Below are 17689 nucleotides of genomic sequence, written 5' to 3' on the forward strand. Positions count from 1 at the left end.
GTGGATCGGTGGACAATGCTCATCTCTACATTTTTTAAATTTGTCCTTAGGATGTCGAGAAGGTGAGAGGTGAACCATCTTCTTGAACCACGGCGATCTATGTGGCCACAGTGCCGTTAGGGCCCTATCACGTTCTTCACTGAGCGTTGTGAATCTTTGGAACTGTCCACTCTAGAGCATTGTGGATGCTCCGTCATTGAATATATTCTAGGCTGAGAAAGACTCTTGGCCTCTCAGGGAATCAAGGGATATGGGGAGCAGTTGGGATTCCAGGATTTTCACCTTGCAGCAGTGATGGATTCGGGTCAGGGTGGTGTGTCACTTGGAGGGGAGGGGAATTTGTAGGTGGTGCTGTTCCATGGGCGGGATTCTCCGACCGCCCGCCAGGAATATTTGGTGGGGGTGGGAATCGTGCCGCGCCGGTTGGCGGCCCCCCCCCCCCAGCGATTTTCCGGCCCGCAATGGGCCGAAGTCCCGCTGCTGGAATGCCTGTCCCGCCGGCGAGAATCAAACTACCTTTTGAACGGCGGGACAAGGCGGCGCGGGCGGGCTCCGGGGTCCTGGGGGGGGTGCGCGGGGCGATCTGGCCCCGGGGGGTGCCCCCACGGTGGCCTGGCCCACAATCGGGGCCCACCGATCCGCGGGCGGGCCTGTGCCGTGGGGGCACTCTGCTCCTTCCGCCTCCGCCATGGTCTCCACTATGGCGGAGGCGGAAGAGACCCCCTCCACTGCGCATGCGCGGGGATGCCGTGAGCGGCCGCTGACGCTCCCACGCTTGCGCCGCAGGGCAAAGTCATTTCCGCGCCAGCTGGCGGGGCACCAAAGGCCTTTCCCGCCAGCTGGCGGGGCGGAAATCAGTCCGGCGCGGGCCTAGCCCCTCAAGGTGAGGGCTCGGCCCCTCAAGATGCGTTTTTGGCGCCAGTCAGCGGACGCCGCGCCGTTATCGGAGAATCCCGTCCCAGGTGTCTGCCGCCCTTGTCCTTCTCGGTGGTAGAAGTCGTGGGTTTGGAAGGTACTGTCGAAGGAGCCTTGACGAAGTTGCGGCAGTGCATCTTTTATATAGTGCACACTGCTGTCACTGTGTGCTGATGATGGAGGAAGTGAATGGTTAAGATGGTGGATGGGGTGGATGATTGAGTGGGCTGCTTTTGTCTATTGGTCACCACATTACAGGAAAGATGTAATTGCTCTGGGGAGAGTGCAGAGGAGGTTTACAAGAATGTTGCCAGGGCTGGAAAGGTGTAGCGACGAGGAGAGATTCGATAGGTTGGGGTTATTTTCCTTGGAACAAAGGAGCTGAGGGGTGACTCAATTGAGGTGTAAAAAATTATGAGGGGAAATGATAGGGTGGACAGGAGACAACTATTTCCCTTGGTGGAGAATTCTAGAACCAGGGGATATAGATTCAAGATAAGAGGCAGAAGATGTAGAGGGAACATGAGGGCGAACCTTTTTACGCAGAGGGTAGTGGGAGTTTGGTATTCGCTGCTCGAGTTGGTGGTGGAGGCAGAGACACTAAACTCCTTTCAAAAATACCCTAGATGCTGTAAGCTGCAGGGCCATGGACCATGTGCAGGAAGGTGGAATTAGAAATGGCACCTTGGTGTCCTCGGGCTGGTGTGGACAGGTTGGGCCGAATGGCCTCCTTCCGTATTGTAACCTTTTTAAGGTTCTATGGTATTGGGTGGTGTTAAGTACTTTAAGTATTTTTCGAGCCCTATTTATCCAGGCATGTGGAGATTATTCCATCACAAATACTCTTGTAGATGGTGGATAGTGTCCTGGGAGTCAAGAGGTGACTTTGTCACCACAAAATCACCAGCGCCTGACCATGGTGTTTATCCTACCTGCTCCCCATACCCCTTGTTCCCCTGAGGAACCAAAAATCTCACTCAGCCTGGAATATACCAAATGATGGAGCACCCACAATCCTCTGGGGTACAAAAAAACCCCAGGGATTCACAACCTCCTCAGTGGTTTTTCAATTCCTCCTCATCTCAGTCCTAAATGATCACGACTTGAGACTGTGTTCCCTCTTATGAGAGGGACGAAACAAGACAGAGAGGTTCAAGGAGGGAATACCAGAGTTTAGGGCCTTGACAGCTGAAGACACAACCACCAATTATGGAGTGATAGGTGTTATATTACCTTACGTAATATATATGTACTCTTTGAACAGCCGAGTTGATGAAATGAACAATGGTCTTTTAAAGATGAACTAATTTAATGAGGAATATAAATAATATTTGTGAGTCCTTTGTACTTAATACTCAACTAGTAAAAGAAATAAAATACAATAAAGATAACCAACTAACTATACAATGTAATAATTAAATAACTTATAACTTCTCTCTCTCTAGCTATTCTACGTCGTGTCTGTTCACTCTCCTGAAGCACACTCTCAGAAAGAGCGAGAAAGTCTCTTTTATACCATCTGATAGTGAGACATCTAGTGTTGAAATGACTGTACTACATTTACATACATTGATCGTGTATGTTGAAATACAGAGATCACTACAATAGGAAGCGGAATTGAAGGAGTGTAGAGATGGCAGAGGACTAGAGGAGGAAGGGAGGATATTTCTAATTGGATTGAGGCCTGAACAGACTGAAGGTGAAGAGGTAAAATCAATTCTCGAGCTTAGTGACTAGGCAGGTGAAAAGGAAGGGATTCCAGAAGTTCTTTAAGCCAGAGAAGCTGCTGGGGTCCTGATTGGATAGATCAGGAGGCACAATGGTGGAAGAAACTGCAGATGCTGTGGCAATGATATTCCAGGATGGGACTGAGGACGGAAAAATCCCAAACGGTTTGGAGAGAGGCCAATGTAATAACCAAGTTCAAAAAGAGAGAAAGGACAGCCAGATAATTACAGACCGGTGCATTTAACTTCTGTGGTAGGGAAAGTATTGAAATCTTTAATTAAAGATGAAATTATTAAATCTCAAGATTAAATAAAAATAATTAGAAGCTGCCAACACAGATTTCAATGAGCATTCTGTGCTTGACAACTCGAATAGAGAAGATCAAGGGAACTAGAAGCTGTGGAATGTTAACAAATTGGATTGAAAATGTTTGAATGGCAAACACTGGGGAAATTTGTCCAAATTTCTCACTGGAACCATCTGTTTTATGATTCTCAATTACACATGTAAGCATGAGCCTTTATCTGAGTTGTGGTCTCTTGTGTCTTTATGTTCTTTCCTGGGGGAGTCTAGAAGCAGAGGGATGTGCAGGTTGCCAGGCCGTGAAATGAGCACCCTCCATGGGAAGGAAATCTGCCATCCTTACCCGGTCTGGCCTACACGAGGCTCCAGGCCCACCGAAATGTGGTTGACGCTGAACTGCCCTCTGAGGCGGTCCTATAACCTTTCATTCAAGGGCCTTGGCAACGCCGCCCACATCCCAGGAAAGAACTTTAAAAACCAAACAAATACCCCCTCCACCCCAAACACAAGAAATGTAGGCACAGTGGTTAGCACTGTGACTCAGCTTCAATTCTGGCCTGTGTGGAGTTTGCACTTTCTCCGCACGTCTGCTTGGGTTCCCTCCGGGTGCTCCGGTTTCCTCCCACTGTCCAAAGGTGTGCAGGTTAGGTGGGGTTACGGGGATAGGGCCGGGTCAGTGCAGACACGATGGGCCGTATGGCCTCCTTCTGCACTGTAGTGGTTCTATAGGCCTCTGCTATCCAACTCCAGTCAATTCATTACATCCCTGAAGTTAAGCTTTGTTCAAAATAAACTTGAATGAGTTATTAACCTAATCTTTGAATGTTCCAGGGAAACAGAGAGTGGGATTTCCATGCCCCTATTGCCGGAGGGACCTTCCAGCCGCAACGAAGCCAACAGAGATTTGATTGGCTCGCTACATCCTCCACGGGGGAATCCTGGCCTAAGGCTCTTTTATTCATTCATGGGATGTGGCCTTCCGCTAACAAGGCCAGCATTTGTTGCCCATCCCGAACTGCCCTTGCGTGGCACATTTCCTTCTCAAAAAGGCATTAGTAAACCGGACTGGTCAACATCACAGAGACGAGCTTTTAATTTCAGATTTTATTGATTAAATTTGAACTTCACCGGTTGCTATGGTGGGATTTGACCCTGTGTCCCCAGGGCATTAGTCTAGGTCTTTCGCTTACCATTACACTGTGTGGTGATATATATCACTGTAAGTACACAAAGGGTTAATGTACATACACTACACCTAGCTAGACACTAGAGGGAACACCAGAGACATGACACACAGACAGTCAACCAATAGGTCAGTAGATAGGACACGACCAATGGGCAGTCACGATACACACAGAGGTGACACGACCACAGGAGGGCATTACAGCAACCCATATAAAAGGACACATCACACATGCTCAGGCTCTTTCCAGTGGAGACACTCAGTCAGTGCAGACACAGGGTTGATTGAACATCACACCCACCACGTGGATTGTAGCAGACTGGTTAGTCAGTCTGAGTGGCTATAGAAGGATTAACAGTCGCGCCGAATCCAAGTAGGAGAATTGTTAACAGTAATAAACGTGTTAAAGCTATCTCCAAGTCTGAACCTTCCTTTGTCAGAGTGCACATCAAGGAAGCAGCTTATGCTGTGTCAAGAGCATAACAAAACATGGTTCCAGGTGTGAACTGTGAAATCCATATAGTTGCAACTCAGCGAACAGTGACAACCAGCACCAACAGCCAGGCAAGATGATGTTCGAGATTCTGGTCCCACAGCAGCTCCAGTCTAGTGATATTACCATTACACTGCATTTTAATCACTTTTATTCTTTAAAACTGGTGGGCGCACCAAGTTTAGCTTGCCAGCCTTGCTACCAGTGCTTTGGACATCAAGTGCTGGGTTTTATGCCCGGCAGAGATCTTCCCATAGATTGAGGAGCCAGCTGATGTTAAATGCTTGTCCAGGGTATTCCAAACCCCAGAAGGGAAATTTGGAATGCCGATTCCGAACTGCATTTTTTTCAAATTGGTATATTGTGCGGACCAGGAAAGGATGTTCGAGTCCTTTTGTAACAATTAAGCAAATGTTTATTAAACAGTAAAACAGACAGCAAGAAAGGCAACTAAAATATATATACTTAACTACGCTAATATCCATACGCATACATTTAAATTGACCCAGTTCCAAATCCCTCCAAATTCAGAGTATCCAATTAATTTTGTTTCCAATTAAGGGGCAATTTTAGTGTGGCCAATCCGCCTACCCTGCACATCTTTGGGTTGTGAGGTGAGGCCCATGCAGACACGGGGAGGATGTGCAAATGCCACACGACAGTGACCCGGGGCCGGGATCGAACCCGGGTCCTTGGCGCCGTGAGGCAGCTGTGCTAACCAGTATGCCACCATGCCACCCTAATCCCTCTGCTTTCCGAACATCAGATTAAAACCTTCCCAAACAACATCCCATAGGTTTTAAGCTATGAACAAAATCCAGCAATAGTTACCACACTCGGCACCGATATCTCTTGTGGGTTGCTCCTGGCTTAGAATGGAGACAAAATGGCTGTTCTAACAGAATTTCTGCAGGCACCCGCTGGTATCCGAGTGAACTCAGCTTCCTGCTGTGTGTGGCTGTGATCTTGGCCCAGCTCTCTGAACTTTACCATTGATATATTGCTTTTCCTTTTGATCTTTTCTTTTCGGAACTACCTGTCTTAGAGGTCCCTCTTAATGACAGTTCCTACATGAGCTCACCCTTTTAGACTGTAAGTGTGAAATTCACTCTCACCCTCTCTTAAACTTTCAACGTCTTTGCTTTAACTCCCAAAATGTTATGCCCTATTGTTATGCACTAGCCTTCGATAACATCTGTTTACAGTTTTGCCAGATCAAAGACCTCAGTTCCTTCACCTCAGCCAATCTGTCCTCCGAACCAATCCCCATTTAAAAACAGTTTGCTCTCTTTTGATCCTACACATTTTCAGTTATTAGATTCCTTAATTTTCAATTTCATCGCAACTCTTGACACACGGCCTGAGCACACGTGGCGATCCATGTACTCAGCATGTTTCCGAGTCATGGCTTGTGGGATTTTCATCGGTTAAAATTAAAATGTCTGTTTGTCTCTTCAGCTCTGTCTGAGAAAGTCTCTCTGCCGCAGCTCTGTCCTCCTGGTGTTTCTCATTCTGGCTGTCTCTCCCTTGAACAATGACATTGGAACCAAGCAGAGTGTGCACGTGTCAGGTGAGATGGGAAACACAGCTCACAAGGGTTTGTGACCTCCACATGACCTTGTGCGAGGGAGGGTGGGGGGGGGGGGGGGGGGTGGGGGGGGGGGGGGGGGGTTGTGTGGGAGGGGGGGTGGGGGTGATCTCTCCAGCTCTCCCTCTAATACCGCAGTGTAGAAATGCATCGCTCTGTCGGATAATGACCTGGTTAGAAGATCAGAAAGATCCCGGGCGGGATTCTCCGAGCCTCCCCACCAAAGTCGCGTTCGGCGCGGGGGTGGAGAATGACCGTTTCCGAGGAAATCAGGACAGGCGCTGCAGGAGAATCGCTCAGGAATCGCTCGCGATATACGCGGCGCGGGTAGGGAGCCATTGACAGCGCCGCCCCCCACGATTCTCCGCGCAAAACTGCCCGAGTTCCCGCCTCCCTGGTGGGATCACCAGGGGGGCCTCATGGACGGCCAGGGGAGCGATTGGGCGGTACGGACCCGCGGGCGTGCGATCTCGGGGGGGGGGGGGGGCGGGGGCTACATTTTTGATGCCGCTCCGCGATGCGTGTCCACCATGTCGCATGGCACGGCTGCCAGAGGCCGCCACCGTGCGCATGCGCGGACTCCCAACCGGAAGTGCGGGGCCCCGTATCCACAGCCAGAGCTGCGAGGAGCACTCCGGGGGCCCTGCCAGCCCCCGGCAGGTAAGAGAATCGCTCAGGACTTTCTTAAGGAAAGTCCAGAGTGAAACACCAGCGTTGATAATTGGTTGGATATGGCCACTGATCACAGCGCCAAGGTATTAACAACTTGTATCTAATGTATTTAAATGTCCCAAAGCGCTTCATAGGAGCGGTGTAGATAACATGCAACATCGAGGCACAAAAGGAGGTATTAGGTCAGGTCCTGAGAACCTTACAGGAGAGAAACGCAGAGAGGTGGCGAGCTTTAAGGACAATTTCAGAGCCTAGGTCCCAGGCAGCTGAAGACATGGCCCCCCAGTGGTGGAGCAGCTAAAATTGGGGATGTGCAGCACACTTATTTGGGCTTATACAGAATGTTTTTTAATTTATTCTCGGGCTGTGGGCATTGCTAACTAGGCCAGCATTTATTGCCCATCCCTAATTGTCTTTGAATTGGGTAGCTTTCGAGGCCATTTCAGAGGGCGTCCACCACTTTGCTGTGGATCTGGAGTCACATGTGGGCGAGACCAGGTAAGGATGGCAGATTTTCTTCCCTAAAGGACATTAGTGAACCAGATGAGGGGGTCATGTGTGGGGGCCTCTCTTGTGGCGGGGTTTCTGATGGGGGTCTCTCTTATGTGTAGTCTCTTGTGGGGGGGGGGGGGCGGGGTCTGGTGGGGGGGGGGCAGGATTTGCATTATGGGGGGGAGGGTGGCCCTCTGATGACCTTTGGGGGCAACTCCCTAAAAGAGTTTCCCCCTTGTCCCACCACGCCAGGGCCACGCTGGGAAATGCCTGCACTGGTTCCCACCCACCTGAATCCCAGCCCCGAGGACGCGGAATTTCAGTGGGTTTAGAGAATCCGGTGTCCAGCCCGTTAATGGGGTGCAAATTGATTTGTGCCGCGCCGGCCGGCGGGGAAGGGGCCTCCACTGGCCGGCGCGAGTTGGCGAATGCGCGGGAGCGCCAGTGTGTGCTGGCGTCATTCCAACGCATGCACAGCGGGTGCTCATCTCCGCATTGGCAATCGCAGAGGACCACAGCGGCTGACAAGGAAGAATAGAGTGCCCCCACGGCACAGGCCCGCCCGCGGGTCGGTGGGCCCCGATCGCGGGCCAGGCCACCGTGGGGCCACCTCCCGGGGCCAGATCCCCCCGCCCCCCCTCCGAGGATCCCGGAGGCCGCCTGCGCAGCCAGGTCCCGCCGGGAAATACCTGGTGTAATTTACGCCGGCGGGACTGGCCGAAAACGGGCGGCCACTCGGCCCATCACAGGCCGGAGAATCGCCGGAGTGGCCGCTGCCAGCGGCCGCCGACCGGCGCGGCGCAATTCCCGCCCCCGCCAAATCCCCGGCGCCGGAGATTTCGGCAGCCGGCGGGGACGGGATTCACACCGCCGCCCGGCGATTCTCCGCCCCAGCGGGGGGGTGGAGAATCCCACCCAAGGTGTTTATTGTGTGTAAAGGATTCAAAGGCTAGAGAGGGAAACACTGGGCTGGATTCCCTGGTCCCCCACGAGTCCCGTGTTTCTGGGCGGCCTGCCGTTCCCTGGCGGCGGGATTCTGTAATTCCGCCACTTGTCAATGGCATTTCCCATTGAAGCCACCCTTCGTTGTCGGGAAACCCGTGGGCAGGATGCTCTGCCAGCGGGAACAGTGTACCACAACGGCCGTAAAATTCCGGCCACTATTTCATCTGGTGGGGGAGTGCCCAGAACAAGGGGGCAGAACTTTAAAATTGAGTTTGGTTATCCCGGAATGCACTCTCCCATTCAAAGGACTCCAGGTGCCTGGGGGAATGGCAATTGGCATTTTCTAGCCTGAGAGTAATAGGGTCTTTATTGGGCAAAAGTATCAAGGAATCTGGAACAAAAGCAGGTGAATGGGGTTGAGATACAGATCAGACATGATTTGAGATCTGATTGGGTGACAGAACAGGCTCAAGGGGTTGAATGGCCTGCCCGCTCATTATTCACCTGCGAATAGAATGCAACCTAACCAATTCAATAGCGGAGTGATGGGGACACCTATTTATCCTTACCAGTCTCCCAGCAGGTGTGACTGGACAGTCATCCAGCAAGACTCCTGGTTGATCTAGAACCATAGAAATGTTACGATGCTGAAAGAGGCCATTCATCCAATCCTGCCTGCCCTGGCCAATAAAAAAACTAGCCGTTCACTTTGATCCCACTTTCCAGCACCTGATCCGTAGCCTTGCAGGTTACGGCACTTGCAGATGTCGACCCAGGTATCTTTTAAATGAGTCGAGCATTTCAGTCTCAACCACCAACTTTGGCTGTGAATTCCAGACGCCCACCACCCTTTGGATGAACATGTTTTTCCTCATGTCCCCTCTAATCCTTCCATCAATCACCTTAAATCTACGCCCCCTGGCAATTGATCCCTCAGTTGGGGGGAAACAAGTCTTTTCTGTCCACCCTATCTAGGCCCCTAATAATTTTGTACACCTCAGTTAGTCTCTTCTGTTCTAAGGAAGCCAACCCTAGCCTATCCAATCTCTCCTCATAGCTGCAATTTTCAATCCCTGGCAACATTCTTGTAAATCTCCTCTGCACTCTCTCTAGAGAAATGATGTCCTTCCTCTAATGTGGTGACCAGAACTGTGTTCAAAACTTCAGCTGTGGCCTAACCAGCGTTTTACACAGTTCCAGAATTACATCCCTGCTTTTGTATTCAATACCTTGCCCAATAAAGAAAAATATTCCATCTGCTTTCTTGACTACCATCTTCAGGGCCCTGTGGGCATGCACTCTAAGGTCTCTCGCTTCCTCGATCCCTCCCAATATCTTCCCGTTTATTGAGTATTCCCTTGCTTTGATTGTTCTCCCCAAATGCATTACCTCACATTTTTTAGGATGGAATTCCATTTATCATTCTCTGCCCAGTCAAACAAACCATTGATATCATTATGGAGTCATAGAATCATAGAATCATAGAAGTTTACAGCATGGAAACAGGCCCTTCGGCCCAACCAGTCCATGCCGCCCAGTTTTTACCATTAAGCTAGTCCCAGTTGCCCGCACTTGGCCCATAACCCTCTATACCCATCTTACCCATGTAACTATCTAAATGCTTTTTGAAAGACACAATTGTACCCGCCTCTACTACTACCTCTGGCAGCCCATTCCAGACACTCACTACCCTCTGAGTGAAGAAATTGCCCCTCTGGGCCCTTCTGAATCTCTCCCCTCTCACCTTAAACCTATGCCCTCTAGTTTTAGACTCCCCTACCTTTGGGAAAAGATGTTGACTATCTACCTTATCTATGCCCCTCATTATTTTATAGACCTCTATAAGATCACCCCTAAGCCTCCTACGCTCCAGGGAAAAAAGTCCCAGTCTATCCAGCCTCTCCTTATAACTCAAACCATCAAGTCCCGGCAACGGGGCGGCACGTGGCACAGTGGTTAGCACTGGGGCTGCGGCGCTTGAGGACCCGGGTTCGAATCCCAGCCCTGGGTCACTGTCCATGTGGAGTTTGCACGTTCTCCCTGTGTCTGCGTGCGTTTCACCCCCACAACCCAAAGATGTGCAGGTTAGGTGGATTGGCCATGCTAAATTGCCCTCTTAGTTGGAAAAAAAAATAATTGGGTCCTCTAAATTTATTTTTTTTAAATTATGGAGTCGACAGCTATCCTCTTTACTATCAACTACACGGCCAATTTTTGCGTTAACTGCAAATTTCCCAATCATGCTTCCCACATCCAAGTCTGAATCATTAATATACACAACAAACAGCAAGGCCCCTGCATTGAGCCCCATGGAACACCACTGGAAACCATTTCCTTTCATAAAAGCATCCATTGAGCATTGCTGTGTGTTTTCTGTCACTGAGCCAATTTTGGATCCAATCTGTCGCCCTTCCCTGCATCCCATAAGACCTCATTTTTGACCAGTCTGCCACCGACTTCCTGAAATCCATGTGGACAATACCCCATCAATTTTCCTTGCTTCTTCCTCAAAAAAGTCTATTCAGTTAGTAAGACACAATCTTCCCTTAACAAAACCATACTGACTAGCCCTCATGAATCGGTGCCTTTCGAAGTGGCAGTCAATCCTGTCTCTCAGAATTGTTTCCAATAATTTGCCCACCACCTAAGTCAGACTGAGCAGAATTTGTCTCGCACCCTTTTAATATTCTTTTCCCTCCCTGGCCCAGAAGGTCTCACTCCTCAGCAGCATTGATTGGCGAATTCACCCAAAACTTCACCAATAATAATAATTATCTTTATTATCACAAGTAGGCTTACATTAACACGGCTGGGGAGGGGTGGGGGGGCTGAATATACCTGTATTCCCTCCTGTATAATATAATAATCTTTATTGTCACAAGTAGGCTTACATTAACACCGCAATGAAGTTACTGTGAAAATCTCCCAGTCGCCACATTCCGGCGCCTGTTCGGGTACACAGAGGGAAAATTCAGAATGTCCAAATTACCTAACAAGCACGTCTTTCAGGACTTGTGGGAGGAAACCGGAGCACCCGGAGGAAACCCACGCAGACATGGGGAGAACTCCGCACAGACAGTGACCCAACCTGGGAATCGAACCTGGGACCCTGGCGCTGTGAAGCAACAGTGCTAACTACTGTGCTACCGTGCCACCCTTTATTCTTCATCTTGAGATCTTGGCCTAAAGGCAGGCCCAACCCTCAATCACTACCATGGTAAGAGCGAGGAGTCAGGTCCTGAATTCACCCCAGTCGGAAATGGGATCAAACCCAATCGGATTCACATCGGCCATCCAACTAATCCTCCCGATGGTGAACAGATTATTTCTGATATGTCACCCAGTTTGGAGCATTGATTCTCCCCTGTCCTTTTAATCGCTGAATTTCCCCCCAATTTGGCAGGACACAATTGCTATTATGAGTTTTACATGCCGTTCCTGCACTGGAACAGAGAATAATGCATTCCCAGGAGGGATTAGAAGGCAGCAATCTCATTATGGGGTTAAGAGGATATCATAAATCACCAACACTAAAATAAAGATGTTTCCCATCACCTGAGCTGAGATTTCAGCCTTGAAATTAAGTCTTGCAGTCATCGTTTCATCTGCGGGTGTGCTGGACGTTTAATCAGATTTCTAACATCGACAGAATAAGTGAGGTGGAAAGCTCTCCATTGAGAGAGAAAAAAAGTTCCTGCATTTACATAGCACCTCCCATGGTCTCAGGAGGATTTAAAAGCGCTTCACAGAAAGAGACACTTTCTGACCTGCACACCCGTTCTGTGAAAGAGTGTTTGACACCAGCCAGATGTTTGTTTGTTTTTATTAAGAGATTTAGAGTACCTCAATTCATTTTTTCCAATTATGGGGCAATTTAGCGTGGCCAATCCACCTAGCCTGCACATCTTTGGGTTGTGGGGGCGAAACCCCGTGTCTGCCTGGGTTTCCTCCGGGTGCTCCGGTTTCCTCCCACAAGACCCGAAAGACGTGCTGTTAGGTAATTTGGACACTCTGAATTCTCCCTCTGTGTGCCTGAACAGGTGCCGGAATGTGGCGAAGAGGAGATTTTCACAGTAACTTCATTGCAGTGTCAATGTAATCCTACTTGTGACAAACACGGGGAGAATGTGCAAACTCCACACGGACAGTGACCCAGAGCCGGGATCGAACCTGGGAGTCGGCGCCGTGAGGCAGCATTGCTAACCACTGTGCCACCACAGGGGCTGTTTAGCACAGGGCTAAATCGCTGGCTTTGAAAGCAGATCAAGGCAGGCCAGCAGCACAGTTCAATTCCCGTACCAGCCTCCCCGAACAGGCGCCGGAATGTGGCGACTAGGGGCTTTTCACAGTAACTTCATTTGAAGCCTACTTGTGACAATAAGCGAATTTCATTTCACCATGCTGCCCTGACTCCAGCCAGAGGTTTAATAGTATGACGTCCTATGCTGCAATGGGTAGTGTCCTTGCCTCTGAAGCAGAGGCTGTGGGTTCAAGTCCTACACCAGGACTTGTTGACCAAGGAAGGTGTGTTCATAATTCGGCCAAAAATGGGGAGACAGCTGATTGGCTCTGGCTATCTTATGACCAATGCGGACCAGTTAGGTGCCAACAGCCTGAAGCTCAATCCCTCTTCTGGCGGGGTGGATTTGGGATCTGCCTCCCCGCCCTCCCCTTGCGGGAGGCTGCGACACTCTGCTCGGACCTGGCCTTGGGGAGAGAACAACAGAAGAATTCTTAAAGAATGGTTTTCCCTTATCTGTGTTTATTGATCTACAGTGAGTGTCGCTCCATGTTTTATAACTGTGCAGGTGACGAGAGCGGGCTCGTGGTGGTCCAGACTGCCCCAGGGAAAGTCCTCACTCACCGAGGAGGTTCGATCATCCTGCCCTGCAGATACCACTACCAGCCAGAGAGCCAGGACCCCGAGAAGATCCGCATCAAGTGGACCAAGGAGTCCGACTCATTGCAGAGCACTGACGTTTTTGTGGCCTTAGGCAAGATTCAGAAAGCGTTTGGGATATACAAGGGCAGGGTTTGGTTACAAGGGGACGGAGAAGGTGACGCATCCCTCATCATGCAGGACGTGACGCTGCAGGATTATGGGAGGTATGAATGTGAAGTCATCGATGAGCTTGAGGATGATACAGGAATCGTCAAATTGAATTTGGAAGGTACAGCTTCACTGTAATGCTGCGTTATTGAAATCTGTTTGCCCCACTGTGTTTTTTTGATTCATTCAAGAGTTTTGCCAGCCCTTTTGGCCAGCATTTATTGCCCATCCCTGTTATGTCATCTGAACCGCAGATTGACCTGTGGCCTAACTCCAGGTAGCCACCATTTTGCCCCATGCCCTGGAATACCCTGGTTAACAAAAATCTATCAGCTTCAGCCATGATCTTGTCGAGGTGTTTAAAATGATTAAGAGATTTGATGGGGTGGACAAATATCTTAACCAGGTCAATAATTTGTCTTCAATTCCATGAGCTAGTTAACAGCCTCTTATTATATTATTGTGTTGTTGGGTTGGAGTAGTTTCTATAACTCCCGAAGACTGTTAGATGCAAACACTCTGGGCGGGATTTTTCAGTCGCGCCCACCCAGAGAATGGAAATTCCCACCTGTTTCAGCGGACCTTGTGGTGATTGTCCCTTTAAGGGCAACACAGCAGAGTAAGGGTCACCTGGTCTGGGTGACCAATCGGGATTCAGGGTGTGGAATCACCCCATGGTGAGCATGGCTCCTCAGCAGGGACATTTTGGGAGGAAACTACATCCCATGCGGTTGCTATATAATTCTTATTAATAAATACCTGTTGTGTCCACTAATGTAATCTATGAAAGTGCATCTTTACAGATCTTTAAATGGTCCACCAAATTATCCACCCCGCCCACTGCGATTGCCATAGTGGGTGGAACAGGAACATTTATCCCTCTAACTTAATTGAAACCTATTTAGTTACGTGAACACTCCTGGCTTCTTTCCACACTGCTTTTGTCATTTCCTTCTGTGACATCACAGACTATTAGTTGTCACAGACTATCAATTAATTTTGTACATTAGTGATTAGAGCGCAGGTCTTGTAAACCACGGCTCGCGAGTTCAATTCAATCTGGAGCATGTGATCAAAATATACCCTTGCTGTTATTCATTAAGTTGCCCTGCCACACAAATATGTTTAACGTTGAAGTTATGAAGAGGGTTGGATCGGCTTGGGTTATTTTTGTTGGGGCAGAGAAGACTGAGGGGTGACCTGATCGAGGTGTACAAGATTATGAGGGGCATGGACAGGATGGATAGGGAGTAGCCATTCCCCTTAGTTGAAGGGTCAGTCATGAGGGGGCACGAGTTCAAGGTGAGGGGCAGGATGTGAGGAAAAACGTTTTTACTCCGAGGCTGGTCTGGCGTGCACTGCGTGGGAGGGTGGTAAAGGTGGGTTCCCTCACATCCTTTAAAAAGTACCTGGATTGGCACATCTGTGATTACATTTAATCCTTTGTGGGACTTAGTCTAATACACATTGGGGATTTGATCAAATGCCACTGCAGGCCCATACAAATAACAAGGATGCATGTTCCCCTGCCGAAATGGCATTTCTTAGTTCTGAAGCAGAGTCACATTCAGCTCAAAACGTCTGTGTCTCTCTCTCCACAGATACTGCCAGACTTGCTGAACATTTTGGGTTTTTTATTTTCGATTTACAGCGTCTGCAGTATTTGGCTTTGCTTTTACACCTTCCTCTCATTACTTTAGTCAACTCTTCAAAAAGTTCAACTACATTCATGAAGCCTGACCTATCCTTTACAAACCCATTCTGGCTTTCTGATCAGCTCACAAATTTCAATGTGTTCAGTCATCCCATTGTTCATTATAGACAACAGATGCTGGGTCTATAATTCCCTGCTTTCCCTCTCTTTGCTTTTTTTAAATAACAGATTGACGAGCACAATTTGCCAATCTAAAGGCACGCTTCTCATGTCAAGAGAACCCATCCATTCAAACTCCACTTAATTCCATCCATGATGGGATTAATGATCTGGCTTTTTGTTGCATTGCTCCTCCTCTAGGTCCTGGCAACTCACCCAAGTAATCCTTTCTCATGTATCACGACTGACTGGGCTAATTAGGGTATCACAGCTTCTCAACTGCTGTCAGTAAAGAGGGGCGGGAATCCTTCCCATAACTGACCTCTGCTCCATACCCAGTGGGGTTTAGGATTAAATCACAGGTTTAAAGTGGGTTTTTGGGGCGTCTTTTTGTTGAAGAACGTAGAGCAGAGGGTGGAGATGCTAAGGTTCCCAGACTGGTTCCTGGGAATTTTGGATCACCCGAGCACTTCAAATCCACACATAATTTTCCATTCAGTCAACATAGAAATATCGGATTTAGGAACAGGAGTAAGGCCATTCGGCCCTTCGAGCCTGCTGCGCCATTCAATATGATCAAGGCTGATCTGATTGTGACCTCGGCTCCACCTTCCTGTCTCCCCTCCATCACCCTTGACTCTCCCTTTTCAATCAAAAATCTGTCTAACTTGGCTTCAATGAGCCGGCCTCTACAGCTGTCTGGGGAACAGAAAGAAAATTCTCCTCATACCCTGGGCGAAATTCTCCGGAAACGGCGTGATGTCCGCCGACTGGCGCCCAAAACGGTGCCAATCAGATGGGCATCGCGCCGCCCCAAAGGTGCGGAATGCTCCGCATCTTTGGGGGCCGAGCACCAACATTGAGGGACTAGGCCGACGCCGGAGGAATTTCCGCCCCGCCAGCTGGCGGAAACGGCCTTTGGTGCCCCGCCAGCTGGCGCGGAAATTACATCCCCGGGCGGCGCATGCACGGGAGCGTCAGCGGCCGCTGACAGTTTCCCACGCATGCGCAGTGGAGGGAGTCTCTTCCGCCTCCGCCATGGTGGAGACCGTGGCGGAGGCGGAAGGGAAAGAGTGCCCCCACGGCACAGGCCCGCCCGCGGATCGGTGGGCCCCGATCGCAGGCCAGGCCACCGTGGGGGCACCCGCCCCGCGCCCCCCCCAGGACCCCGGAGCCCGACCACGCCGCTTTGTCCCGCCGGTAAGGTAGGTGGTTCAATTTACGCCGGCGGGACAGGCAATTTATCGGCGGGACTTCGGCCCATCCGGGCCGGAGAATCGCGCGGGGGGGCCCGCCAACCGGAGCGGCGCGATTCCCGCCCCCGCCGAATCTCCGGTGCCGGAGACTTCGGCAACCGGGGGGGCGGGATTCACGCCAGCCCCCGGCGATTCTCCGACACGGCGGGGGGTCGGAGAATCTCGCCCCTTGTCTTTAAAGGCAGACCCTTTCTGTGGGATTCTCCAGCGGCGGGATCCACCACTTTTCCGGCTCCGCACCCACGCCCGCGGGTATCCCGACAGTGTGGGGGTGGCCACTATGGGAAAGCCTATTGGCTGGCTGCAGAAACGCAGAATCCCGCTGCCGGCGGAGTCACGCCTCGCCGGAAAACGGTGCTGGCGGGGAGGAGAATCCCGCCCATCATCTTTTAACTGTGTCTGCTAGTTCTGGTCTCCCCCACAAGAGAAAACATCCTTGCAGCATCCTCCCTGTAGTACCTTCAATAACGACACAAGTGTGTAGAATGGTAAATGAAGGCTTTAATAAGCAGAGAACTAGTCAGTGACCGAGACGTGTGCTTACTGAGTGCCGCCTACAGGGCATCACCTTATATACAGCTCCCTCGTGGGCGGAGCCAGAGGCGGAGTCCCCCAGGGTTCCAAACCCGGTCTTAAAGGGGCATCACCTACATAGTGTTAAGGGTACAGTAACCATTCATCACACTCCCGATCATGTCCCCTCAAGATCCGATAAGTCAAATGAAAGGCCTCAATGAAAGGGGTGATGTGCCTTCTCCATGTGATCCAAAATCGCCCAGTAACCAGAGCAGAACACTTCACCCTCTGTTTCTGCCTCTCTGTATCTAACGGTGCTTTTAATTCAATTAAAGGTGTGGTGTTTCCTTACCATCCACGGCTGGGACGTTACACATTAAACTTTGAAGACGCCAAAAAGGCGTGCGCCGAACAGGATGGGATACTGGCCTCGTACGAACAGCTGCATGAGGCGTGGCAGAAAGGGCTGGACTGGTGTAACGCAGGCTGGCTGGATGATGGCTCCGTCCAGTACCCCATCTCCATGCCCCGGTTCAAGTGCGGCAGATCAGACCAAGCCGCTGGCATCAGGAACTACGGCTACCGGCACAAGGATGATGAGCGATACGACGCTTTCTGCTTCACCTCCAACCTCAAAGGTGAGGGGTCGCTTCACACTTAGAAAGTGTCGGCACTCTTATTTTATCTTCAATAAGATATCCGACCCCGGGGTGAGCCCCCACAGTGGCCTGGCCC

The 17689-nt window shown here is 50.2% G+C and overlaps 1 protein-coding gene across 1 annotated transcript in view; it reads left to right on the top strand.

Annotated features, from left to right (window-relative positions):
- The window catches only part of hapln4 (hyaluronan and proteoglycan link protein 4), a 32456-nt gene that overhangs the window by 5244 nt on the left and 9523 nt on the right, over positions 1-17689 (top strand). The window contains exons 2-4 of the mRNA XM_072482253.1: positions 6081-6192; positions 13128-13490; positions 17290-17592. Coding sequence (XP_072338354.1) covers positions 6081-6192; positions 13128-13490; positions 17290-17592 — 778 coding nt within the window. The remainder of the gene's footprint in view (positions 1-6080; positions 6193-13127; positions 13491-17289; positions 17593-17689) is intronic.

This window comes from Scyliorhinus torazame, chromosome 18 (genome assembly GCF_047496885.1).
Source record: "Scyliorhinus torazame isolate Kashiwa2021f chromosome 18, sScyTor2.1, whole genome shotgun sequence".
NCBI classification, from domain to species: domain Eukaryota; kingdom Metazoa; phylum Chordata; class Chondrichthyes; order Carcharhiniformes; family Scyliorhinidae; genus Scyliorhinus; species Scyliorhinus torazame.